The 26,869-nt window shown below is 43.4% G+C and overlaps 3 protein-coding genes across 3 annotated transcripts; 2 read left to right on the forward strand and 1 right to left on the reverse strand.

Moving 5' to 3' along the window:
* Positions 1 to 721: 721 nt before the first annotated feature.
* Positions 722 to 9,313, forward strand: LOC306743070 (sodium-coupled neutral amino acid transporter 3-like). Its single transcript, XM_079225551.1, has 16 exons — positions 722 to 841; positions 2,521 to 2,636; positions 2,758 to 2,842; positions 2,991 to 3,106; positions 4,294 to 4,367; positions 4,712 to 4,804; positions 4,899 to 4,980; positions 5,091 to 5,173; positions 5,346 to 5,404; positions 5,501 to 5,635; positions 5,809 to 5,888; positions 5,983 to 6,083; positions 6,252 to 6,376; positions 7,521 to 7,665; positions 7,823 to 7,926; positions 8,041 to 9,313. The coding sequence occupies exons 2-16, from the start codon at positions 2,596 to 2,598 to the stop codon at positions 8,143 to 8,145; spliced, it is 1,428 nt and encodes a 475-aa protein (XP_079081677.1). The 5' UTR covers positions 722 to 841; positions 2,521 to 2,595; the 3' UTR covers positions 8,146 to 9,313.
* A 333-nt stretch (positions 9,314 to 9,646) lies between these two features.
* On the forward strand, positions 9,647 to 13,389 carry wasb (WASP actin nucleation promoting factor b; the record flags this gene model as incomplete). Its single annotated transcript, XM_079226333.1, has 11 exons — positions 9,647 to 9,748; positions 10,492 to 10,632; positions 10,798 to 10,884; positions 11,034 to 11,130; positions 11,541 to 11,570; positions 11,676 to 11,711; positions 11,811 to 12,009; positions 12,130 to 12,305; positions 12,402 to 12,949; positions 13,070 to 13,175; positions 13,263 to 13,389. The coding sequence occupies 11 exons, from the start codon at positions 9,647 to 9,649 to the stop codon at positions 13,319 to 13,321; spliced, it is 1,581 nt and encodes a 526-aa protein (XP_079082459.1). The 3' UTR covers positions 13,322 to 13,389.
* Positions 13,390 to 14,925: 1,536 nt separating this feature from the next.
* LOC306743772 (semaphorin-3F-like) lies at positions 14,926 to 24,018 on the reverse strand. Its single transcript, XM_079226331.1, has 18 exons — positions 23,889 to 24,018; positions 21,935 to 22,071; positions 18,840 to 19,000; positions 18,686 to 18,748; positions 18,445 to 18,564; positions 18,155 to 18,248; positions 17,940 to 18,059; positions 17,683 to 17,828; positions 17,467 to 17,581; positions 17,300 to 17,369; positions 17,010 to 17,154; positions 16,695 to 16,917; positions 16,523 to 16,611; positions 16,372 to 16,413; positions 16,123 to 16,280; positions 15,959 to 16,026; positions 15,739 to 15,866; positions 14,926 to 15,413 (listed from the first exon to the last, which is right to left on the reverse strand). Exons 2-18 carry the CDS (start codon positions 22,044 to 22,046, stop codon positions 15,033 to 15,035), a joined length of 2,235 nt encoding a protein of 744 aa, XP_079082457.1. The 5' UTR covers positions 22,047 to 22,071; positions 23,889 to 24,018; the 3' UTR covers positions 14,926 to 15,032.
* Positions 24,019 to 26,869: the final 2,851 nt, after the last annotated feature.

Genomic DNA, 26,869 nt, shown 5'->3' on the forward strand with positions numbered 1-26,869 from the left:
GAAGTGGATGATATTTTAACCGAACAAGCATGTGGTTGAACTTGTGTTTCTGTTGCTTCAGCAAGTCTGCTGAACACAGTATATATTTTATTAATGTATTTATATAAGATGTAGAAATATAGAGAGGTCTTCTGTTAACAGAATGTTACAAACCCTGAGTTTTCTGACATGCTGGAACTGTCTTTTGAAGTGCCACGCTCATTCCCACGTGTCAATTACCGCGTCATATGCATGCGCAATGTTTCCACTCTTAAGCACAATCACATGTGGGCAATCTTAAAAAAGCACTTAACTCCTAAGCTAATTACCATCACTGAGATTCCAGCAGGATGCAAACTGTCAGTGAGTAGCTGCTAATGCTAAAACAAAGCCCACCTCAGATGACACCCACTTCACTTCACCCCTCCTCCCCACGCATAGTCTGTAACGACATGGTAATTAATCTCCAGTATGCACCCGTGAAGCCGTGTTGGTTTCACGGGCTCCCGGGATTTCCTGTCTCCTTGAACCGCAGGCTGTGTCCTAAAACTACAGGCGATTCACTTCCTTTGATTAATCGCCAGCGTGTGCACCTTGTCAGTGTGGACACCTGAGTGAACCCTACAGTCTCCGTGACTCTACCTGTAGCGGGTTTGACAAAGGGTTAAATATGGGCGTTCCCATTTCCCGCTCACTCCTCCGAGCCTCTAATCTCTCTCACTCTCTCACTCTCTCCTTCACTAACAAGGAGCTTTGGAGAGACTCATAGCAACAAAACATACTTAAACATTGGGAGAGTTAACTTCCACAAGGATTAATTTTGCTAGTAATCACAACACTAGCCTTGTTCTTGACCCCGAGGGTAAGTTGCTGAAACGTGTGTGTGTGTGTGCGTGTGTGTGTGTTCTTGAGTTTAAGATGTTGAGGAAGGGCTAGCTGTCAATAGGGAGCTGGTCTTGCGTCAGACAGGAGCCATGTGGTGCACACTGCTGGATAGTCAGGCTACTGTAATGTCTGCTGTGTTTAACTTTAAAGGTCATTAACAAGATATTATATAGATTAATGTCATATTTAGATAGAGTGTCTCGTTCGTTACAACACTCTGTAAAGGGCATGGGGGTGGGTTGTTTGGAAAAAGAAGGGTGTTCAGATAGATGGTAAGTGCAGGAGTACTTTTTAACACTTTTTTGTAACTGTTTTTATCCGTTGTAAGAGCGGCCCACGCGAGCCGTTGACATATCTAACGTGCAACAAGTTCCTAGCTAACCAGGTTTGTCTTGTTTCTCCATCATGCCCCCGACGTGAGAATGCAAAACACGACGCATTTGTAAAAATCCGCCTTTTAAAATGTGGCGCGAGTTTTGTTAAATCCATCAAAACTGTCCTTTTTGTGAAATTAAAATGTTGGTCGTGGACCATGGGAAAGTTGTAAAGAAAGTTTCGCTAACCAGACTAGACCTGAGGCCAATTAGCAGGGAAAAGGCTACTGAATTTAGTCAAAATAAATAGCAGGCTTTACACAGGAACCCTTTGTTTATTATCTCTATGGCTCACTGATATCAACCACAAAGCTGTATGGATTATAATTATTGTTCATTGATGGCCGTCAAATAAAACAAGAACATTTTTTGGGGGGGGGGTGAAACTCCTCAGGAATGATGTAGTGTCCTTTGGGGTCATTGTAAAAATCCTGAGGGCAGGCTGACCCACAGAAAAAGGGAAGGATCCCATGACCCTGTGGCAGCAGCACAGACCTACGCTCATTCCCATGAATCCGTCCATGCCAGCTTTGTGTGGCCCACAACAGATTATAGCAACATAAGTCCTCTGACAACATTTGTTATTTAAAGCCTTTCATGTCAAGCTTTAAATGGACTTCCATCCCAAGTGTCCCTTTTTGCTGGAATTTCATTTTGTGAACTTATACACAGTGATCTGGACGTTTTTTGTCACAATCCTCACATCTGAAGTAGCGGAACAGAACTACAAAACTAAAGTGGCGTTACAGCGTTTATTTCGCATCGCCAAAAGGAAAAAGCTAAATTCTTGATGTCCTTGGCAAGCAGGAAAAGTTTCAGTGGCACGTGTCTCAAGACTTTATATAAATACATCTGCCTTTTTTAAATGACATGGCATTTTCTGTTTGTGTTACTGTGGTAATCTTGAATGCCGTCTTCCTTCTGTTCAAGTTTAAATAACTATGTTTACTTTCCTAAAGCCTTTGCCAGTCGGCCACTGTAACATATTTACTTTATTCTACACCAGAGCCAACGCCATACTTCTTTCTCCTAAAAGCATTCTGTACACATGTCACAATACTTATGGTGAGATCTTGCCTATATTTGTTTAAGTGAAGGTGATGCACACGAACGAGACACATGCCAAGGTCAAGTGAGGGAATTGAGTGAATGTTATGTATGTTGTGTAAAAACAAACATCCCAGCTGAACATTACACCTTATCCGTAGATAAGTAAAGGTCAAATTTTGAGGATATTTTGGTGTTTACTATACATTAAAGTTGTTTTTCTATTTACCTCCAGCGTGCTGACAGTTTGAGGAGGATTCTTTCAGTCCGGCAAAGTTAGATCTCTCGAGTCACAACCCCAGCAACCAGAATGGAGCTTCAGAAAATGAATGGACACAGCAGGGAAGATGGGTAAGATTCACAAATGAACAGTAATTACTGATACATGTACAATACAAATCACAGGAAAAGTGTTGGAAGTTCACTATGTTTTTGTGGCTCCCTCCAACCAATGATTTCTATCCCATTGTAGGTTTGATGGACTGGATGCGTTGGCTGAACACGAAGAGTTTCTCCCACAGAAAAGTGGTGTCAAGAAAGAAACTCGCTTTACAGACGTGAGTGCTTTTGTTCCGCTTTAAAAGAAAATGTCTGATTGATTTTGCTGAAGTTGAATCAGATACAGTGATTGATAATGATGCTGTCGATAATTTGATCGTGAATCGATGTGTACGTGTAACTTCCTCTGTTGTCGTCCTCCTGCAGTTTGAGGGAAAGACTTCATTTGGCATGTCCATCTTCAATCTCAGTAACGCCATTATGGGCAGTGGAATTCTGGGATTGGCTTTTGCAATGGCCAACACTGGAATCATTCTGTTTCTGTGAGTCTATGCAAACACGCTCCTCATTTGGGCTAAACGTTGTGCCCGGCTGTATTTGTCAGTGTGCTTGTGTATGTTTCCGCCCATATAGGTGCATGTATTTGGTCGCAGCAAAGTATTTAAAGTCGTCATATTATTGTCCTCTCTTGTCCAAAAAGCACATCGGCATATCGATTCCTTGTGACTTCCATTTAGTATTTGGTAAAGTCAAACGTGCACACTCCTTGGGGTTGCGAGAAGTACGCATATTTGTGGCGTTTTTGAGTTTGAGTTCTAGATTTCTAAGATTTTTAAGTGATTCTGGCTGGTCCCCTTTTTTAAAGAGCTATTTCTTAATGGCTTCTCTTAAAAACCCTATTCTTTTATAATGAGACAGTTTTTACTTTTTGAGCTAACATTCGTACGTATGTTTGTTTTTTTACTCTTTTTATATCTTCTACTATGTTGTATAAAAGTGTGCTGCTTGTATCTCAAAGTCTTTTAGCTTCATAACAATGTGAAACTCTCTGTGCCGCTTGCTGTTAAAGTGCTCTATTAATGGATTATAAATAGCCATGACTTTATGTTTGAATTCATGTAACATTAGAATGAGGATTGAGTTTGTGTTGGTCGATACAGAGTGGATAGTCAAGAAGAGGGTCCTTATAAGGAAGTAGGGCCACAGGGGGATGGGCTCTGTTTATGTCTGTCTACCTGTGTGAACTCCAGGTGTAATATACACACACACACACACACACACATACACGCACACACAACAACAGCTGCCATACGAAGCCTGATCTGTCAGAATGTACATTAGAGCTCATACACACGCAGCTTCTCTAAATCAGATTTGAATGGTTAAAAATAGCCGGTAGTGATCAGATCCAAGACACGCCTGCCTGGATCAGTCCTGTGCTATGTGGCAGGGGGGAGGTGGATATCTGGAGAGCCGGCCTCTCAAAGCCAAACTCACTCGTGTGGGTGGGGACAAAGAGAAAAAAAGACAACTATCACAAGAATTGCTTGTTTGAGTTTAGTTTCTGAAGACCAGTTTTATTTTCCCCTTCATTCTGTCACACAAATATTCATTATATAGCACATTAACATGATTAAGAAGAAGAATATTTGTGTTTCCATTTCCACAATGTGATTTTTATTTTTCATTATTAACATTTCCCAAATCTCTGCTCTTGTTTTTTACCCAGAATCCTGTTGGTGTCCATTGCCGTTCTGTCTGCGTATTCAATTCATCTCCTGCTGAGAAGTGCTGGGGTTGTTGGTAAGCCAATCTGTGATATTACAGTGTTTGGGCTGTGCTTAACACTACGAGAAGGCATATGTCCAAGATTGTTTCACAAATGTTTCTTACCGCACTGAAAAGACTTCAGTTGACTTGAACTTCAGAAAATATGTATTTATTTTATTCTTTTTATAGTGGGAATTCCGTTTTTTTTAATTACTCTGGCTCGAGCCCGAAACTACTGCCGTGGTTGGGGCTCGGTCAGGCTTGGACAGAAACTATGCAGGTTCATGTAGGATCGGGCTTCATAGCTCTAACGTAGCCAGATAGTCGATCCTGCATTCATGACTCATCACACAAGTATATGTATGATGTTTTTTCAGGCATTCGAGCTTATGAGCAGCTTGGGAATCGGGCTTTTGGTGCCCCAGGAAAAATGCTCGCCGCATGCATCATCACAGTACACAACATTGGAGGTATGAACTTCATGCTGTTTCCTCCCTTTCTTTCATACGTCTGATATCTGTAAATGAAAACCGTGTGCTAAGAGAGACTTTTTTCACCTTCTAGCAATGTCCAGCTACCTCTTCATCGTCAAGTCTGAACTGCCTCTGGTTATTATAGCTTTCCTCGGGAAACCAAAAAACACGGGGTGAGTGTCTAAGTGCTTTTCAGACAATGATTCTTCTATTTTTTCCGTTTTTTGTTTGGCGATTAACTGATTTGGTTTCGTTTCATGTGTTTGTCTGGTTGTCTCTTAAGAGAGTGGTTCTTGGAAGGAAACTACTTGATCATGATTGTTAGTGGTCTCATCATCCTTCCTCTATCGTTCATGAAACGCCTTGGTATGTTTTTCATTCTGTGGTCGCATTTTTTATTCCCCATATTCTTCCATGTTACATCGTGTGTCCACTACCCTTTTTTTGTTGCGTTTTATGTGCTCTATTGAAATGAAAGTAGCTTCACTTCCAGAATCTATAAATCATTCTGCAACATCTTATTACCATTGCATTACAGGTTACTTAGGCTACACAAGTGGGTTCTCCTTATCCTGCATGGTGTTTTTCCTCATCTCGGTGAGTCTAAACTTTTCAGCCAAAGACACAGAACAACACAACCGGATCCTTCATTAAATATGTATCTTTGATTAACCAATGGGTGTGTCTCCCCAGGTTATCTACAAGAAATTCAACATCCCCTGTCCACTGGAAGGGGACCATCATAACATGACTTCCATTGCTCATCACACTGCTATTAATGTGACGGACGACTTCTGTGAGGCCAAACTGTTTACTGTCAACTCACAGGTCAGAGAAAAAAACATCATTACCTGCGTCTGCTTTCCTGAAGCGCCAGCTGTATATTTATTTCACGGTTAAGCACCGCAGATTCACTAGCACAGTTATATCAACAAAACAGGCATTTGATCATGTTCTGTTTGGTGGGTTGCTCACTGACCTTTGGGTTGTTTGGCTTTTAGACAGCGTTCACCGTCCCAATTCTGGCCTTTGCTTTTGTCTGCCACCCAGAGGTGCTACCAATCTACACTGAGCTGCGAGAGTAAGTCAGAATGTTGCCTTGCATTTCAAAAAAATGCTGTGCTGTTAAAGTTTTAGTAAAATTAACGTCATTGTTCTGCTTACCTTTACCCCAGTGCCACCAAGAAACGTATGCAGAATGTTGCCAACGTCTCCATCCTGGCCATGTTTGTCATGTACCTGCTAACGGCTCTTTTTGGTTACCTGACCTTTTATGGTAAGACCCTCTTTACTCCGGAGAGTCAAAGGTCACCTTGTTCTAAAGTTGTGAATGGAAAGATTTTCAAATGAATTAGTCACTTGTACCAAGAGCCCATGTGCATTTTCCAGTGTTGTGAATGAGGAAAGAGCACATGAGATATGTAAAGGGTTTCTCTGTGGGTAGGTAATGTGGAGCCCGAGCTGTTACACACCTACAGCCAACTGGGCTCACTGGATGTGCTGGTTCTCTGTGTGCGTGTGGCTGTGCTGATGGCCGTCACTCTGACTGTCCCCGTGGTCCTTTTCCCGGTAAGACATCTGTCAACAAGAATAATGATAACGCTTGTTATAGTTTCCTTTTGTTTTCCACAACATATTTAATATAATATCAAAAGTATATTTCGATTAAATCATTAAAACTAAGAGATGCAAAAGAGGAGGTTAAAAGAATATAAAGCTGAAACAATTAGTTGAATAATTGACTTGTTAACTATACTTCTTACTTGCTATTTTGCTCATCAGTTAATTTTTTTAAAAGCCAAAATGATTTCAGCTTCTGTGAACATAAAATTATTTTCTAAGTGCTGATTTTTTTGGATACATTAATTAATCAAGAGCCTTAACAATTATTGTAAAGATTGATGTATCAACGTAGAAAAACATAACTACATGTTATGCATAATGTAAATACTGTATATAAAATAACCTTGCTGCAATATGGTGAAGCCTGGTGAATACAATGGCATGTTTCTCTAAAGATAAGGTCTGACTTAAATATGTCTTTAAGATAAAATGTAGTTATTTTATTTTATTATGTCGCAAATGTAATGCATACATACACCATCTTGAAAGATATGACATGTGTCACAATTAAAATACATTATGAATGATGATGAAGAGACGTAAGGGCAGTGGACCCAGACTTGAGCCATGTGGCACTCCGCATGCAATGTTCATTGTTTTTAATGAGGGATTTATTATTAGGCCCGAGACCAATTTAGAAAATTTTACATTATTAGCTTTCCTAAATACTTCCCAACAATGATGTCTAGGCAGATCCTAAACTCTCACCAAGAAAGCAAATAAAGAAATTTCCCAAATTGTTCAAATACTAATTTAATATGAAATACTGTACAGAGAGCAGACGATGCTGCCGAATGTTTCTCTGCAAGTTGAAACTTTCAAGTTTGTTGCACTACTTCTTCGTTTGACTCATTTGTCAGCACATCACACGGGCACTATAGGCAAAATACCTACTAAAAGTCAGCTAGTCTATGGGGGCATATCCTCCACATGGCATTACGCAACAGTGGTTCTGTAACTCTCTAAACTTACCCGAGGTGATAAAACAAGATCAACCTTTACTCCTATATAGTTTTGTTTAGAAATCTGGATGCGTATCTTTTTTGTGAAGAGCATGACGTCCTTCCTCTTTCCTTCCTTCCCTCTGTAGATCCGCAGGGCCTTGCTTCAGATCTTGTTCCCTGAAAAGCCGTTCAACTGGTTGGTACACATCGGCATTGCATTTGGCCTCATCATTGTGGTCAACATACTGGTTATCTTCGTGCCCTCCATCCGCGACATCTTTGGCCTCATCGGTACGTTTTGCACAGGAAGAATGACTGTCTGGTTTGGGCTTCGCTGCAAATGTTTACAGTGTGAATTATATCATCTGTAAACTGTGTAATCACTTGGGCTACTGTGTACAACATTGAATAAACTCACTTCTTCCCTGTTGTCCTCCTTCATCTTCAGGAGCCACGTCTGCCCCCTGCCTCATCTTCATCCTACCTGGAGTCTTCTACATCCGCATCGTTCCCGAAGAGGAGGAGGCACTTCTGTCCAGACCCAAGATTCAGGTATAGCTACGTTCCTTCAGCTATCAAGGATACTTTGAATTCAACTTTTTAATCTACATTTTAAAGTATTTTTTATATGTTGTGGATACAAATGTCCATTTTCCACTCCTGTAGGCCGCCTGCTTTGCTGCCCTGGGATTCCTCTTCATGATCATGAGCTTGTCGTTCATCGTTATTGATTGGGTGTCTGGGGAGTCTCGAAGTGGAGGTGGGCACTAACAGTTGTGACTGAACAGAGATACAACAAAGAATGCCAACCAAAGCTCTCCCGGTCATTAAATTACCCCTTTGGCTGCACAAAACGAAGGATATGTGAAGAACCTCTATGTACAACAACTGCAAAAAGAAAGCATGTTGATATAATATGGGGAGGACAAAATAAAGCAATGTGCTCTGACTAAATGAAACCTGTGTCACACCTCTAAGCATGTTGTTTGGAGGCATGTGTAGCAACACAAAAGATAGCAAAAGGATGAACAGCATGACTCAAATGGAAATCCCATTTTAGAGTATGGATGTGTACAGTTCCTTGGAATAACTCAGTCACTGCCAAAATCCTTCCAATCTACTTCCCCAACATCTCAGATTTTACAGCACGTAAATGTTCCCTTTTAGTTTAGTTTGTTCATCCATCAGTTGTGCTTTCATTATAAATTCAGGACTGTAAAATTTGGTGTGGTGTTGTCCGAATTTCCACAAACCACAAACCGAATTTCCACAAGCTAAATTTGATCAGCGAGGGTTAGTCGGCAGCTCCTCACTAACCATTACACTCTACCAAAATACAATTGTTGCTGACTTTTCAATGGAGTTTAATTAATGTTACTAATGTGATATTTTTGTTAATATATTCTGACAATAACTTGACTGTTGTAGAAGTTAAGTCTGAGAGGATTTTTTTTTAGGAATAATCCAACAGATACGGTGCATTTTGTGTTCGGCTGCTATCCATGAAGGTCAAACATACAGTTACTGACAATCACATGTGAATCGACAGACATAGAGGTGGTTTGTATACGTTTTAAGTTTTAATGTATTCCTGAAAAAAATCCTTTGTTGCAACCAAATGATATAATATTGTGTCACATTGAAATAGGGTGTAACGCCTGTTCTTTTAAAATTTTTACTATGTTCAGCAAAGGCCAATTAAAAATTGTACCCGAGAAAAGTGTTAAAAATGCTGCGTCTGTTTTAGCTCTCGGAAATGAGTTAAGTATAAGCAAAATTGACGTATGGGTTTTAAGTTAAAATGGAGTCTGTTTTCTCTTTTGTTTTGTTTCTTGTCTTTAACATTTGACCAAAAGATATTTTGACTTTGTTTTTCATCCTGTATCTTTTTAAATTAATATGAATGTTGCAATCTGTCAATAAAACATGTCTTTCATTTGTAAAACAGTTTTTAATTGCTTTTTAATCCAAGTAGAAATGTTCATCCGTGTGGCTGTACATTGAATGTACTCACACAGCAAGAGAAGAGCAACAGGGCACTGCCTGCCACTGAAAATGGAAGTAACACATTCATTTGTGCTCTGAGTCTGAGAGAAAGAAGAAAAGTGGGGGTTAGAGAAGTGCGGTTGTCCGTTTCCTGCTTTCGGTTGATGTGTGCGCAGAACACAGAAGAGAAACTTCCTTGAATGTGTAGAGTTTAGTATTCTGACAGCGTAGCGAGGACGCCTTTCCACATGCTGTACATATTAATTCAAGATTTATTAGAGGGACCATGAGCCGTGGATCTAAAGCTCGACCGGAGGGCACCCGGAGCTCACTGCTGAACTCGCAGGAGAACGAGCAGCTGGAGGAGCTGCTGGGCAGAAGATGTGCTGTAAGTTCTGAGGTGACTGGCTCCCATAGGGGACAATTACCTGTTGTGTTTGCTCTGACTTTCCTGTCGTAAAAGAGCTTTTCTTTGACATCCTCCTATATAATACAAGTTATTCTGGTTGCGACTTAAAAAAGTAAATAGTCTCAGCCCTCAAGACCTCTCTCTCTCTCTCTCTCTCGCTCTCTTAGTGGTTAAACATCACATCCTGAATTTGAATGACAGTTGACTGTTGAACACTGCGCTTAGTTTCTATATACTTTTATACAGTTGGGTAAATTACATTTTAAACTCTTATTTTGACATGTTTTTTTTCCTCCCAGGGAATCTACTGTACGTTCATGCCAGTGCAGTTTAAAATGAATAGCTGACATTAGGTCATCAAAAAAAAAGAGGTAGCTGTAACAGGAAATGGTGGCTGAACCATTTCCTGGTATCAGAATTAGACACTGTCAGGTTTAGTCTTAAAGTAGAGCAGAAGTTGCTTTGTTCCTGACTCTCTTTAAGCAACCGAGACACACATTCTGCCTCCAGATGTGTACGTCTGGTAAATAACAGAATATCATGATGAGCTTTAGAAGTCAGAGCATCACAGCACTTAAAGTGGATATCTTAACAAATGAAAGCAGATGGGGGAAGTGAGTCCACACCACAAAACTGTTTATTTGCATGAGAACTGCAATAAACTGCTCTCAGGTGTCTATATCAACTGTTTTAGGTGTTTGTTTTGTCTCTGTGTGTTTCAGTCCATGGCCACTGCAGTAGCACAGCTGTTTATGGCTCTGCCTCACAGTCCCTCCATGTGGAGCCTGCAGCACACTGGAGTGCTGTGCTTCATCAAAGACAACCCCCAGCGCTCCTACTTCATACGGATGTTTGATTTGAAGGTAACCTCTCAGACGATTCTGCCACTCCAGTCAAACTCCAGGCTGCATATGAATCGTTAGGCCCTCTTTAGACTGTCAATCAAATCACGACATGTCTGTCTGTTTGTATGTGTGTGTGTGTGAGTTACTAAGCTATATATACATATTTATCGTGTTTCTCCACAGACAGGGAGGCAGGTTTGGGAGCAGGAGATCTACAACCAGTTAGTTTACTCCTCGCCGCAGCCGTACTTCCACACCTTTGCTGCGGATGTAAGCACGTGCTCATTTGACCTTTTTTTCTAGGTTATTATCTTAGAGTTGTACTTGCACTGCAGGTATTCCAGTTAAAACTAGCAGTCTTTTAAAAGTATAGCTTACTGTTCCTAAAACATTCCTTGTTCGATCCTCACGCCACGCAGGACTGTCAAGTGGGACTGAACTTTGCTGCGCAACAGGAAGCAGGAACCTTCCAAAATGCTGTCGAGGAAAAAATCCACCAGAGACAAAACCGTCAAGGTCAGTGAGGTCATTGAGGTCATCGCCATCACTTTGATGTGTATTTTTAGCACGAAATTAATGGAATAAAGTATTGCAATCTTCGTGTTTTTATATGTTTTGGGGTTGTTTTTGTTTGCACCGATCCTAAAAAAGAAAAACGTAAATGAAGTTGATTTTTTCCCATTAAAATCTGAAATATTCTACAAGTATATCGTTTAATACTACTGATGCTTCCAATAAACCGAAACTCGAATACATTCCTAGAGGTTTTTTTTTAATGCTAAATAATCTACAAATGACAGTTGATGAATAATTTCTTACATCCAAATCAAGGTAAATGTTTCACAGTATTTTAGCTGAATAATTATTGTATTATGTTGTTGTAATGTGTCTCAAAATGGTTTCTCTCACCTCGTTGTTGTTGACAGATAAGAAACAGCGCCCCCCGCCGCCCAGTGGTGAGATAGCAATGAACTTCACGACTGAATGTTTGAATTGATTCTACATAATATGAAGCAAACTATAAGAGTAAAAGTATTTCTCTCCTCTTTTTTCTGCTGTAGATAGAGCTTCCCTGCCTCGACCCTCACCTGAAAAAGGTGCATAACGTTTTTCTGCTGTTAATTTTGCTCCCACCAATGATGCATGAAATGAAATAACAATGGCACACCAACCTGCTTGTACTATGTATCTCCAAGCATCCCCTGGCAGCCCTGCTTCTCTTCACATGTCCACAGTGGACATCCCAAACCCAGATATCCATTCTTCACGCTACCGCTCCATGCCTTCACCTACTGCTTCCTTAGCGCTGATCGGCAAAGGGAAGAAGGATAAGAAGAAAGGAAAAAAGGGCCCCAAATTCTCCAAAGCAGACATAGGGGCACCCAGTGGATTTAAGTGAGCGTCTCAGACGATGAATGTGTTGCCTTGATATCACACAGTGAAGTTTAGTTAATATCTAGATTGGTGTTTTTCAGTATTTGTGAAACTGTGTCTCCTGTGTCTCCTCCCTGTCAGGCATGTTAGTCATGTCGGCTGGGATCCCAACAACATTGACCCTGATCTGTGGAAGCTGCTCTCCAAAGCTGGGATCAGTGAAGATGAGATGAAGGATGAAAAGACCTCCCAGCTCATCTATAACGTCATCGAGCAGTCTGGAGGCATGGAGGCGGTCAAAAGGGAGATGAACAGAGGTCAGACTCGCCCGGCATCATTTTGGTTCCTCCCCGCAGGCTGATGTGATCTTCTAAAATTGCTGTGCATGTTTTTTCTCTCCCATTGCATTATAGCTGGCGGACCGCCACCACCTCCTCCACCTGCCAGACAAGGGCCTCTGCCTGCTGTGCCGGGCCACTCTGCTCCAACCCCTCCGCCTCAGCGAGGACGCTCGGGCCCCCTGCCTCGCATCCCAGGCCAGCCCCCTCGAGGGCCCCCGTCCTCCAACCTGCCTCCTGCGCGAGGAGCAGTGCCGCCCCCACCTCCAGCATCAAGCAGAGGTGGTCCTCCGCTGCCACCAGTACACTCTGCTTCTCACTTCCCCGCAAAATCCTCTCATGTCCCGCCTTCGATCTCCTCCCACAACCTGCCTCCTCCGCCTCCGCCGAGCCAGCAGCGCTCCATGGGTCTCCCACCTCCTCTTGTTCCTTCTACTCCCAGCAGAGGAGGTGGAGGGCCGCCGCCTCCTCCTCCTCCTCCTCCTCCCCCTCCAATCCCCCAAACCTCTATGTCTTCACATTTCTCACCTCCTCCTCCATCACCTGCCCCTGCATCCGGAGGAGAAGGACCCGGCAGAGGAGCTCTGCTGGATCAGATCCGACAGGGGAAGAGGCTCAAAAACGTAAAGCAAACTTCTTTTTCGTAAAAACATAATACTAGCACATACAATCACGCTGCAATTGAAATTTGGTTTGGCCGTTTGTAGCAGATGTTCATGTTTAAATTCTGCTGCGTGTTGTAGGTGCCAGACAGTCCTGATACACCTACATCATCAGAGTCAGACGAGGGCATCGTCGGTGCTCTCATGATGGTCATGCAGAAGAGGAGTAAAGCCATCCATTCCTCTGGTAAATATTTGAAGTTAATTACACCAAACATAAAGGAAGAGTGGAACAAAAGGACCCACACATCTTTATATCTGTCCTCTCTTTCAGATGAAAGTGAAGATGAAGGTGGAGATGACGACGAAGATGACGACGAATGGGATGATTGATGTTCATGTGGATTTTGAACTTCTAGAACCCTCTTTATTGCAATATTGGTACAAGTTCAATCATTGATAATAAAACTGGAATGTGAAGTGAGGTCAAATAATTCAATAGACTTGAAAGTGAAAGAAAACAAGTTTAGGAGAGTTTTGAAACGTTTATATATTTGTTCGAACGTTCCAGTGTAGGTTCATTATAATGACAGCACTGTGTTACTCACAATGACGGTGAATCGTGGCTCTGACTGGAAAACTAATCTTGTTCTTTACGCTTCCACTAAAAAGAGCAACTTTTAAAGTCTGTAAATACAGCAAATGACAGAACACCAACAATTAATTCTAAATCTGAGCCAGTTCCATTCCCAGTTTTATAATAACATACTGTACATTTAAAAAAAAGTTCCTTTTTCATTTTCTCATACATCTGTGCAAAGATCCCAAATTCCCTCGAATACCACCACCGACAAAGTGCATAACTGGAAGGACACTGTATGCTACACATACCCTCAACACTCACATACTAGAGCAAGGGAGTCCATGGAATTAGCTTAACAGAATACTTTACACCTTACAAACATCATTACACGCCAAGTAAAATGTACAACTTGCAACAAACGACACATGCATGCAACGTATGCATTTATACCATATTAACTTCATACAATACAAGAGTAATCCAATGACCATATATATTATATTCACAATCAATATATTACATTTCTGTTTCAAGATACTTTACAGTACCATACCTGTGGTTCTGCATGTTGAAGCCTATGAACTACGTGCTGCATTTACTTTACATCACATACCATTTTCCAAAACGACAACAAACATGGAATATGTGATTCGTCTCAACGAGCAGTCTAGTTTAAAAAAACGCGTCTTTGTTGGTGCTCTCGAGAACAATCCAAAATGTAAGAATCAGCTGATGAAAGTATCTGCTTTCGCAAGTTATATTGTTGGAAAATCAGATACTAGAAAACAGATAATAAGCAAATATGGATGCTGTGAAGATTACTTCTTTTTTTTTTGCTCTAAAAACATTGATCTTCCAAAGTGATTCTCAAGTCGCCTGAATAATGCTAAGGTTTAAAACAATCTTCATGATGGGTGATCAATCTTGAAATATGGAACAGTATTAGAGGGCCAGGCATAAGTATTTGTTTTAAATTCACATTATGAAAGTTGAATTTTCAGGTGATCCATATTGAAATATGGAAAAGTGATCAATCAATCAAGATTGAAGTTGTTATCAAAATGCAATAAAATGTTTTTTCCTCCTTTGGTATATTATTTATTATGCCTGGCAGTAATACTGAAAGTTTCACCTTATTGTTGACATTTAAACTTTATTCTCGAAAATGCTGAATAAATAAATCTTCCTCTCCATCGTTTCCTTTATGCCTGGCCATAATACTCTTCCGTCACGCCTGTTAGTTGATTTAAAAGTCAAACTAACACAAGCCGACACCTGAAAGATGAACAATGTAAATATGTCTGGTATTCTTTGGGAAGTAGTCACAGATAATGTAAAATATACACAATATGGTATTTTGCAGGCCGACACTTATAAAACCACAAATATAGTACTTTAGCGACAGCATGACAGCATCACCTGCCTAATGAATAGAGGTGACGCACAAACATGCATGTCAAACATAAAAGTCCACCATAAAAGTCCACACGGGCCGGTGTTGGACGCCGTCCGTCCCGTCCTCTAGCCGAGGCCTTGGTCCTGGCCCTCTGTGTGCCTGCGGCTGGTGCGCTTGCGCTGCTGCTGCTGCTGTTTGGGACTGAGCTGCTCCCAGTACGACTGGCAGTACTGGTTAATCAGTCTTATCTCCGGCGGGAAGGGTGTGGAGACGAGGGACGACTGTTGGTGAGGTTCCGCTTGGAGAGTTTTGGGCTCATCGTCCTCATCTTGAGCGGTGAGAGCTAAAACGATGTCTCGGTCCAGGATGCGCAGCGCCACACGGGCCACCGTGTGTTTGAAGTTGTTCTCAGTGGCGAGGCAGTGGTAGAGCCCCGCGTCCGACTGGTTGAGAGACTTCAGCAGGATGCCGTGGTTGGTCTTCAGTACACCTCCCACACGGGTGAGCTGCAGAAAAGGGAATGAAACCGCAGGAGTCTAAGAGAGGGAAGGTGAAGTGTTGCTGAGTGTTTATCGCTCCTGAACACTCCTTGGACGGCAGCAGTGTGTGAATGTGTGCGCGGATGCTGGCTTGTGTAGTAAAGTGCTTCGAGTGGTCTATAAACGCAGTCCATTTAGGTTTTAATAAATAAATTCATTCACGTTCTTGCTGAGAATTAGATAAAAAAAAGAAATTTGATATCTCATATCTGTCCTGAAAAAGTATGAAGCTGCACCAAGTAGCCAGTTAGCTTAGCATAAACATTCCCAGAATGTAACTGCTCTTCCTCACCACTTTCCTCTTTCCTTCCCTCTGGAAGAGCCACTTGACGGAGGCCTGAGGGGAGCGAGGCTGACACTCCAAGAAGGTGCTGCTGCCCTCCACCCCAAACTGCACCGTTTCTCTTAGACGTTTCTCCACTGCACAGACGGAGAGAGAAGAAATGTTGACAACTGCTCAAAAAATATTTGATTTGTGACAAAAAAAAGAAAAGAATAAGAAAAGGCCACACCTTTGGCGTTAAAGCCCCTGCACTGCCTCAGAGGGTCTCCGTGTTTGACATCCTGTCGTCTGCTCCTCCTGAGACAAAGATCAGAATTAAGAATTACGTTTACACACACACAAACCTTTGTAGATTAGAAACAGTGCACTGTAGAGATATGAGATGACTCTGACCTCTTGGTGGACGGAGTGAAAGCGGAGCAGCTCTCTCCATCCCAGGCACAGTAGGGGTCCCGGGCCAGACAGCAGTCAGAGCAGGCCCTGCCATACACACCACAGCGGTGCAGCGACACCTGGGTCAGCCCCGCGTCTGACGACACGTACAGCTGTTGCTGTTGTGACGAAACATAAACGAAACGTGTGATTGTGGGGTTTGGTTTATGCGCTGAAATGTGAATTAGTCTGTATGAAGATTTAGCTTACTCTTTTAGAGGATATCTTCATTGTTTTGACGGGAGCTCTGGACTGAGAATGAATAAATAACAAAAAGATGAATCAAAAGAAAACCCATTTCTTAATCTTTCAGATAAGAGTATTTTTTTTGTCATTTCAGGACCACATATTTTAGACATACCCGAAAAACCTCCACTTCCTCTAGAGTCAGTTCCTCGATGTTAGTTGGGTCCTTCGGCAAAACTATAACTTTTTGGACAGTGCCTCGATCTAGAAGTGAAAGAAATCATATTTAAGACCTACATTTTCTTTTTTGCCAAACTAATCCTCCAGCCAGACTGTATCTGTCCCACCTGTCCCCAGGAAGAGCACCTCGTAGCGTCCATCCACAGCATCCACCTGATCCACCACCATGGCAGTGAATCGGTAGTCCACGCCGGTCCTCACCACCAGGGGGCGACGGTGGATCGGATACACTGGATGGATCATGAGGGGATGGGCTCGGATGAAATTCACAGCCTCGTCTGAAAAGTTCTTGGAGGAACGGATACCGGGAGTGAAGGTTCCTCCTGGACACTGAAAGGGAGGAAGGAAGAGGTGGAATAATCATGTGGCGTCTTTCTGTTGATGCAGAATTCACTTTGGAGATAACATCACTGAAAACGTACCGTCCCGGGCCGTGGGTAGGGAATCTTGCCAGTGTACTCTGTCCATTGGTAGTTATGGCCATGTTTGTGAGCAAACGGTCCATTGAAGACATTGCGGATATCAGCCATCGAGTACACGCAGACTGCAGAGCCCTTGAACACCGAGCTTGAGGAGAAACAGACAATTAAGGTAAGAGGGAGAAGTAGGAGGCCGCTTTCACCCTATCCCTGATATTAAAGCATGAATCATCCACAAAATGAGTGAGGCGATGTGTGAATTTAACAAAAACAAGCCTCCAAAAACCACTCACCCCGCTGTGGTGAAGAGAGCGTACACCATAGGGTTGCGCTCATCCTGTGTGGGCTGAATAAACACGTCCCCTGGAAGGAGACACAAAATCAATAAATCGACATGAAAAGCAGTTGCAATTAAAATGCTATCAGTTCATACGCGGTGGACGTTTTATAGTGGCCTCACGTAGTTCATCAAATCGTGTCTCCACTCCGTCTTCTCCTATCACTGAACAGATAAGGCGAGCCTTCAGGAACGTCGTCCAGCGGTTCACCAGGGACTTCTGGCCTCCTTCATCATTCTAGACAGAAAGGAAATGAGGTCACGGCTCAATAAGCTGCACATTACGAGGGAGGCTGCATATGCTATCACGACATATACGAGACCTGCGTTTCGGCTCACCAGACACACTCGTCCCACCCGGGCTAAAACGCTGGGGCTCGCACCGCCGCTGGAGTCTAGACTCTTCTCCCGGAAAAAGAAGTAAAGCTTGTCGTCGTTCCTTTCTGCACTGTCAGGGATCTGCTGGATCTGAACAAACACAGGCTCTAGAGGATAAAAACAGATAAGCGGAGAGAGGATCGAGGCAAGTGGTTGTCAAATACGAACCGTAAACTGTAATCAACAACATTTACCTCCTCACACCCACACTTACTCACCGTTGAGCCACCTGGAGTCATACTGCTCCGTCCTGATTGCCGTTCTCCCTCCCATGGTCCTGAACAGAGCAGCGTCTGTGCTCATGAAGTCGATATGGACCCCTGCATATAGGTTACCATCTGCAGGGGGGCAATAACAGAAAAGAAAGGTGAGACTTTTTAGAGATCCAGGAATGTGATCAGTGTTTTTGTTCTAGAAATGAAGATCGTCTTACCGATCAGAACGGCAATGTTCTCCTGTTTGGGATCATAGGAGCATTTTCCCTTCCCTGAATCCGAATACCCAGGGACCAGCCGAAACAGGTAGTCCTGCAGGGAAAGAGGATGCATGAAAATAGAAAAGGCTAAAACGTCACATGGGAGCTTGGGGAAAATCACAAACAAATCAGTGTCCCAGTTTGTAGTCCTGAAATATTTATCAGAACAACGCCGCTTCCCAGGCCCACCGCTGAGGGATCTTTGCTGTAAATCCTACTCGGGGAACTGTAAGTGTCTTTGTGTTCACCTCTGCCCTCCAGCCTCTGTTGATGAATGTGCAGATGGGCTGGTACGCCCCCGTTCCACAGGTGTAGAGGTGGGTGCGGTTCCACGGCTCGATCAACCGCACAAAGTTGGCACATTCCCCCTAGACAAAGAGGAGCGAGACACATGCAATTCAAACATCACCGCGCTCATTGTCCCGTCTTGAAAGCAGGAGTCTCAATTTTTCATTTTTGAAAGAATAGGATGTGAATATGGGATCCCACCTGTCTTCCCTTTCCTGTCATCTGACATTCTCCCTTTCTCTTAGCAGATGCAGGCCAGTGGATCTGTGTATTATAAAAGAGCACACAGGGTCATAGCCTTTGGAGACTTCAAGCCACACATTTTAGAAAAGGATTTAGATGTTTTTGTACACACTATGAGTGGCTCCTTGTTGACATTTTGCATGTCCAGGGCCACCAGGTACTCGCGGCTGCCCAGGTACAGACGGCCCTGATCCTGATCCATCAGGAGGATGCGGTAGTCGCTGGTGTTGAAGGAGAAACTGAAGGGCCGCGCTGCCCTTGTGTCCATCAGTTCTGTGGGAAAGAATGTTGCTTTGTTAAAAAAAAAACACACACACACACACCATCTCCATCTTTACCATTTGGGAAACCAACAGCAGGGGGAGCAAAGGTTACCTCTCAAAAACCTAGTCCCATTATTCCTTTTATGCCTTTCACATGTTTCATTACTCGAATGAACCCGCGGTCCCTGAAGCAACGGCCCTCACACTTCTTTTCTGGAAAAATGTGTGTCACTGATTAAATATGACCCAACTTGGAGCTTTTTAAGAAACATATTTGCTTTTAAGATCTTAATATTTGATGTGTCCTGACTGGCTGATTGAGTTTAAGGCGCCGCACGCCCTGCAGAGTTAGGCATAAAAAGCACCTCCCTGAGGAAACACGGTCAGTGGAACTGGGAGCTAATTCTTAAGATCAGGATTGGGTTTAGCAGAGCGTAACCTGTTAAGACACGCCGCGGTGGAAAATGTTGCTCCTTTTTTTGTTCTCCTGAAAGCTTTGATTGAACAATTTTCATCTGCTGCGTGACAAATGGACTGTGTGCTGCACTCTACCTCTCTCTTTATGCCATTTTTTTCATCCTCCCATCCACACACACACACATATGTGGCATCATGTGTAAGATATCGACCACTATATGTGTTCACACTGAGACACAGCTGAGGCATGTCAAAGACAGCGGGCTTATATATTGACAAATGTTCCCAGAGAGCCCTCAGAAGCCAGCTTACAGGGATTCCGGAGGAAGCGCAATCTTTATTTACATCAAAGTGCCAGCCATCTTCCTTTTTTTGAGGTCAACGTTAACAGGATGCAGCCAAGGTGCCTAACTAAAATAAACTATGCAATCGGATCTCCGGACGACACGAGATGGAGCCGGTTGGAGGTGGGGAGGAGGTCCGGTTCTGTTCCTGAGAGGTAAACACAGGATAACAAGCCTCTGGCCGAGCCCCACCGGGCCATGGTGGATTCACTGAACGGGCTAAATGTAGAAACGCCACACCCCTTATACATGTCTCCATTCTCCAAAAATAGCAAACAATGCACTGCCATCATCTGGTAAACATTCAGCAAACATTTATCCCCTGACAACATTCTGACACTGATAGGGAAACACTGGGAAGGACATGCAATTCACGTAAGCTACTACAAGCCACCATAAGCTCTCATGTTACATATGGACAACATATTGTCACTAAGGCACTAATGACCGCTGCCGTTTAGTCCCCAAGTATGAACACACTGGTGACAGCGCCGAGACATGAGCTTCTAAAACATGGCTTCCATTACACGGCACATTTTGCTTTCTAGCAGTGCTGACTAATTCTATCAAACGAGAGCCGGTCCGTCCCTTTGAAGTGTGTCTAACTGACTTCCCAGCGACGGAGGAAACGCTGTGAGATCTCTATCCTCTGCAGGCCTCCTGTACCCCCCACCCGGGTGTCAATCTGGCCGGCTCATTCGCTCAGAAGAGTCACATGTCCTCCAGCCGCCCCAAAGCCTCCTCCACAGGCGCCTCTGGGAACAAAGGGACTCGGTGTCACAAACAATGAACAATAACTACTTGGAGTGGCAGAAAACAGTTTGGGAGTAAATCCAACTTTTTTTTTCTTTCTTTTATGTGTGTGTTTGGTATTAGGGGGAGGGGTGGCGGACGTCTGTGAATGTGGCCGCTTTATCTTCAAAATCTAACCAACAAACTAATAATTCAGCACCTCTCAGCTGCTCTAAACAAGCAGCCTGACATGCATGCGTCATGTAGAGCTCTGTACAGATGTGAATTCCTGTATCTTAACACGATCAAGGTCAAGATCAAACTTGTGGAATTAGTCAGACTACCTCTTTATACATCCTGCTGCAACAACAACAAAAAACACACTTGTGTGTATAAGCTGTTTACTGCAAGTGGATTTGTGTTAAAGGTCATGTAAAAATGCCCCGCAATCACTCTCTCAAGCCTCAAATGGAACAGACCCCTTATACGACAGCCACGAACACAATGCAGACAGCTGTTTTCAGTCTCTGCATTCGCATGTAGACTCCAAGTCTCAGATATCAACCACAGATCATCTCACGATTAGCTCACCTCTAATCTGCGTCAGATGTCTCTCGCTGACATCGTGCGAAATTATAAATGTTTCTCATTGAGTCACTGCAGTTGAAGGTAAAGATGCCAAACACGTAAACGCCGCCTGGACCTGAACCTGCGAGCAGAACATTGTGACTCTCTCCACATGAAAGCGTCAAAAGAATGCTATAAATCGCATTCACACCACACTAATTCCTACTTACAGGTACTTCAGGTGGGACGCATGTTTGTGCACGTTCACATGCGCAGGTGCACTTGAAGTGGCGACATGATAGGATGCAAAGATAAGTGTAATCACCCAGCATTGTTTTTCATCAAAGCTGTCATCCACGTATTTGTAACATGAATCTCTGCTGTTATAGTCAATGGCGACAAGGAGACTCCACGGGGAAAATCCCAAACGCCTGTGAAGAAAAAAGACTTTAAAACCACTATTTACCCCCCATTTTAAATATGCCTCGAGGCCAAAAACATTACAGCTCTACAATATCATTTTCACTCAGATTTCAGGTGTTTCCCTTTTGTGTCATCATGTCAGACAACAAAAACAAAGAAGAAATGACAGGTCAGGCTTTAGTGCGTTCGGGTTTGAGGGTGTGGGGAGGAACTTTGTCGAAGGGCACAACCAGTACCCAACCACACGCAATATCCACCTTTTGTTTTCAGCGTTGGACTGTTTGACATGGGACAGGAAATACGCTCTTTACATATGTTCAGAGAGGAAACATAACGGCGGGTGTGTGCAGGAGTTTGTGTGCACACTGAGTGACTTAGTGGGAGAAGCCAAACAAGTGAAAGAAACTATTAAGGACAAGCCCCGCTGTCAGAGGAGGTTTAGTTAATCTGTAGGAGCTCACCTTTGAAGGAGAGGCGGATCCGCGGGGCAGACTGCTGCAGGCCCAAGCCTCTGTAAACACATATGGCCAGCAGGAGGAGTTGGGCTCCAGATGCTGTCATGGTAACAGTCATGCAGGTAGCCCACAGAGATCTAAATCTGGACGAAAAAAGAAACAGGAATGAACTATTATTATTATAGAGTGCCCCATGAGAAATATGAGACAGAAAAAGAAGGAAGGACAGGCAGGAGACTCTCTCTCTCTTTCTCTCTTTCTTTCTCTGATCTCTCTGATCAGAAGTTTGGCCTGCAGCGAGCCGTACAGTTTGGCAGGAGAACAACGTCCAAATCTTCACAGTAGCACTGGAAAATGTGACAGCCCTATTACTTATTTAAAGGTGTAAATGTACTACGGTATGTGTTAAGACTCTATAATGGGATTTGCAAGCACAGTCCCATGGAAAAAAGTCTGAAAAAGAAAGTTTAAAGTCTTCACCGGGTACATTTTCTTGAACATATTATATTGTATTTCATGCACATTTTCCTAGAAAACTGGATTAAACAAGACGGCGATGCCCATCAGGGATTCCCTCCATCTCTCTCCGAGTCTTTCAACAAAGCATATCGATGTACTTTCCAGGAGTTGACGAGTGAAATACATGACAGTTCAAAGACACAGGTAGTCCTCGCTGGAACCATTTCTGACAGTCCAGGGGTGTTGAAACGTAGTCGAACTGTTAGACCTTAACTCAAGCATTCATTATGCATCTGCACTTTGCTGGAGAGGATCCCATATAAATTATGAATACTAAAAGCTGAGTCCACAACATCCATTAAATTGTCTCCCTGAAGGTGTGCTTTGCTCGGGCTATAAGCCATCCCACGGGCTTTCCTTTTTCTCGTGTAGCCAAGGCCCCCATGGGCGCACGCTACAAGCCTCGAAATGAGGGCTTTTAGGGCGAGATATTCAGGGTGAAAAACAAGAGAGATCTCATAAAACACATTCATACATTACGTTTCACAAGAAGGCATCAGTTTACGTGTGACGCATTATATAAAAACATGTATTGTCATGAAAAATATACAAGGACAGACTGATGAAACTGAAATGACTGAACATTTAGCAATGAAGAACAGAAGCCATGAAAACGCCTTGCAGGCTTCCTGGCATAATCACACGTTTGCCATGTATATATCTGCTCATCAGGGTTCCTTGATCCCTATTCCTTCTATCAAACATTGTATATTACATCATAATTATTATTCACTGTTAATAATATGATAAAATGGGTCATCAAATACTATATGGATACACATTTTATGTCACGAAGAGTCACAGGTATTTGCCATTTTGAGATTAAAACATCACTGAATCACATCACATAAATACTATATAAGCATTGGCACCAATTAGTTAACTTATAATAGGGAAATGATCATCTATGATTATGGACACCACAGAGACATGTTTATGTCCCTATTTGAATGTAATGTGAAAGAAAGAAGAAGAAAAAGGGCAACATTGTATTCATTGTATTTTATCAAACATAATTTAAATGATAGAAAAATAACCTAAACATTAGTATTTCCATTGAGAAACCTTGAACATATCTAAAAAGCACAAATCAGGATTTAAAACACAACATTGTGCATATGAGGCTCCATGTTTGATGGCCTCATTTTACTTTGAGGTATAATTTGAACGATATTTCCACTGGTTTCAGATTGAAGTGCAGCTGTAATAATATATGGTTTCCCTTTAAAAAAAAAAAAAAAAAATCCTAATTACAGGATTTCAATAACCCTATAGTTCCCTTTCCCGCGGAGGGGTCAGCACTTTACCTGTTAACTCAACATCCAGAAATAGGAACCGAACAAATGGGAGCACACTACTTCATCGCCATCTACCATTCAGACTACAGAGTAACCCGTACATGAGTTAAAAGTTAAACCAGGGGGAAGTTAAAATGTCCTACCTTTTTGCTTTCAGACTTTCTCGATGCCTCGGAGATCCAGAGAAAAAAAGAAACTTGCGGGATGTTACCGCTGCGTTCCCCGCGTCTTGTGCTTCGGAGCCCGGATTGGGAAAAACCTCTCAGCGGCGCTGCGCAGGAATTAAACAATCCGATAGGTTTGGAAATTCCTCTTGAGGGAGAAAGAGAGAGAGAGAGAGAGAGAGAGAGAGAGAGAGAGAGAGAGAGAGAGAGGGGGAGGACTGCCTAATCAGTTGCTGTTAAGCGACGGCTTTTCTTCCAGGCAACAAATACCCAAAATAAAATAAAAAAGTATAACACACAAGTGATCCCTGAACGCTTGTTCCACTTTCTCCACACACAAAAAAAAGTTTAAGCCTGGATCGCAGCAGCCATCGGCGGGATGCGACCGAGATGTCGAGTTGCGTCCGAGCTGTGTGAGCGTGAATCAAAGGGACCAGGTGCAGGTGTTGGGAGCGCGCGCCCTGCTGTCCTCGCCCTTCTGTTCTGCCTCCCCTCTCCTGTTGGCCCACAGCAGCATTGGACCAAACCTCTTGGTGCACCATATGGGTGTGATTAACCCTGTCACTGCTGCACTGTGAACCGTTATTCATTCCCGTGCTCATTCATTTCCGTTTGCAAAGTTGATCTAAGCTGAATAAGTCAGTTACATGGCGACTGATTTATATAAATGTTTTTTCTTCTCATGCAGCAAAAGGGGCCTGCAGACTATTCTTATGCATGATTCAGGGGGCTGAAATCCACTATTAAAGAGGAGCCGGGGCCCTGCCCCTCGGGACAATGTCACCATTACTCTCCTTGGCTCTACATGAGAGCCAGGTCAACCCAAAAGAAGATTCCTGAGATTCCTCTCCGGCTGGCTCTGGAGCCCATGACAACGGTGACAAAGCAACCAGATGGGGGTTGGGACTGGATGTAAAGGACATCCATCCTGTTAACGGAGCCTTGAGCTTGAAATTAAAACAGCTCTTTGAGCTCCTCTCATCACCACCGGCTTTGTGGCGAGCTGTGACGCAGTATGGTGGCACCGACGACACAAAAGCATGAGGGTGAATGTATTCTGAGCTACGACAGTAAAATAGAATAAACATACGAGTCGATGTGGCGTGTCACTGTGTCAAAGGTCACACAGGTGGGCACTTCCTGGCCGAGCAGCTGAAAGTTTGAAGTCTGACTTTTTTTGAATTTATCTTCAATGCACATTCTCCTGTCGGATTCATCGTCACACAGACGTATGTGCGTAAGCCGTGACCTTATCTCAAGTTGGGTATCAGCCAGGTGTGGTGTACAGTCAGTGTGCGTCCAGGAGGGAGTCTTTGTTTCCTGCCCCACAGGAGGCATCCCTCTGTTTCCAGCTAAGGAAATGGAGTCACCAGTCTGTGTGAAGTTCAGGCTTCCGTGTGCTCTCAACTTTGGCCATGGACACCGACCGGTAGACTGGCAAGCGCCAACCGCATCATAAGCTCCTCTTAAAACGTCATCCATATCTCTTTCTGAACCTTCCTGCGCTCTTATCTGACCAGCATGCGCCCACTGCTGCCGAAACTCGCTAAAGAGATAGCGGCAGCTCTTCACTCACCAGTGAAGATGAGGACAAGGAGCAGGAAATAGTGTCGGAACAGACCTGGTGCCGCCAACATGATGGATGGGTTTTGCATTGTGGAGACCGACAGCGTGGAGGAGAGAGCAAACACAGAGTCCGTTTTTTCTGGCCCACAAAAAGCTCTGTCAGGAAGATCTTCTCGTCTAATGGATAGGTAATGTGGAGCGAGACATTTGTCCCTGTAGGCCAACCGAAGGCTCCGGATAAATGCCGGGCCCTCAGACACATCAATCACGACAATTCGAGAGGCAGAGCGTTGTCCCCCCGAGGAAAAACAACCCATTATTTGACCTGCTGATGGTCTTTCCTTCAAGTATACTGATGAATTGAGGAGTGTTTCAACATGTCTGCTACCAGAGCGGCAAGTCCAGGGCGTCGGCCGATGCATGCTGGGATAGATGACCCTGAGAGGAAATTATAGGGTCGAAAAAAAAAAAAGCAAGGCACACTGTTCACCAGGATTATTTGCTCTATTTCCAACCGCAACACATGTCACGTATATTCTAAGTAGGTCAGAAGAAAATGTAAACATCGAAATGCAACATAAAGGGAACAGGTGCTGTGTGGCATCCATGGACTTCACACATCAATGACTAGCAAAGGAAAGCCACTTTGGCAAACATCTTTGGCATGAGGGGTGCATACGTGGCACACATTCCAGTCGCAACCTGCTCGCCTCTCACTGTATTGAAAGTGAGGTGTTTGCAGGTTGTTGGTTTTTTTTCTTCTTCCTGCAGCTTCCCTGAGATGGAGCAACCCACCGTGTGCAGTCGTCCAACGTGCCACGTGTCCAGTTGGCCACCATCTGCCTCCAAGACAAGACTGGCACTCTCACTCGCTATAATATGCAGCTGGGAGAATCAACAGCTGTTGAAGAAGCGCTCTTCCCAAATAACAAGGGGTGTGCGCTAGGGAGGGAGGGACTGTTACAGTGCATGGGAAGGAGGACAGTAAGGATGTGAGGCGGAGGAGGGGAAAGTGTCTTAAAAGGTAAATCTGTCAGGGCTCACGCAGAAAAGCATTCCATAATAGCCGGTTAGCGGTTTAAAAAGTCACAAACAGTCCAAAATGTGTGTGTTTTTTTTGTTTTTTTTGGAGTATGTGTGACTTCAGCTCCATCTTAACCTCCGTGACAGATATTGTTTGTGCTCAGACAATCCGTGAAAAAATGTGTCATGCTGGGAGAAAAAAAAAAAGAAGTGAGAATAGAGTGCATGTGGCTCTCTCTTTGGCAGACAAGTCTGTACGCCAACATCCATGTACGCATGCACACACATACACATGACACACACACATGAACTGGCTGTGCTGCCTCAATTAAAATAAAAAAAACGATTTCTCTTATCTCTCCTCACACCCT

Source organism: Taurulus bubalis (genome assembly GCF_910589615.1).
Source record: "Taurulus bubalis genome assembly, chromosome: 11".
In the NCBI taxonomy this organism is placed as follows: Eukaryota; Metazoa; Chordata; class Actinopteri; order Perciformes; family Cottidae; genus Taurulus; species Taurulus bubalis.

What these genes read in the sequence shown, in the direction of transcription:
- LOC306743070 (XM_079225551.1), top strand. Translation starts at nt 2,596, where the DNA reads ATGGAGCTTCAGAAAATGAATGGACACAGCAGGGAAGATGG. An exon ending in AAGAAACTCGCTTTACAGAC is followed by an intron (nt 2,843 to 2,990) that starts GTGAGTGCTTTT and finishes GTCCTCCTGCAG; the next exon opens with TTTGAGGGAAAGACTTCATT. An exon ending in CGACATCTTTGGCCTCATCG is followed by an intron (nt 7,666 to 7,822) that starts GTACGTTTTGCA and finishes CTTCATCTTCAG; the next exon opens with GAGCCACGTCTGCCCCCTGC.
- LOC306743772 (XM_079226331.1), bottom strand. Translation starts at nt 22,046, where the DNA reads ATGACTGTTACCATGACAGCATCTGGAGCCCAACTCCTCCTGCTGGCC. An exon ending in GACACGATTTGATGAACTAC is followed by an intron (nt 17,370 to 17,466) that starts GTGAGGCCACTA and finishes GTCTCCTTCCAG; the next exon opens with GGGACGTGTTTATTCAGCCC. An exon ending in AGGAAGTGGAGGTTTTTCGG is followed by an intron (nt 16,414 to 16,522) that starts GTATGTCTAAAA and finishes ATTCATTCTCAG; the next exon opens with TCCAGAGCTCCCGTCAAAAC.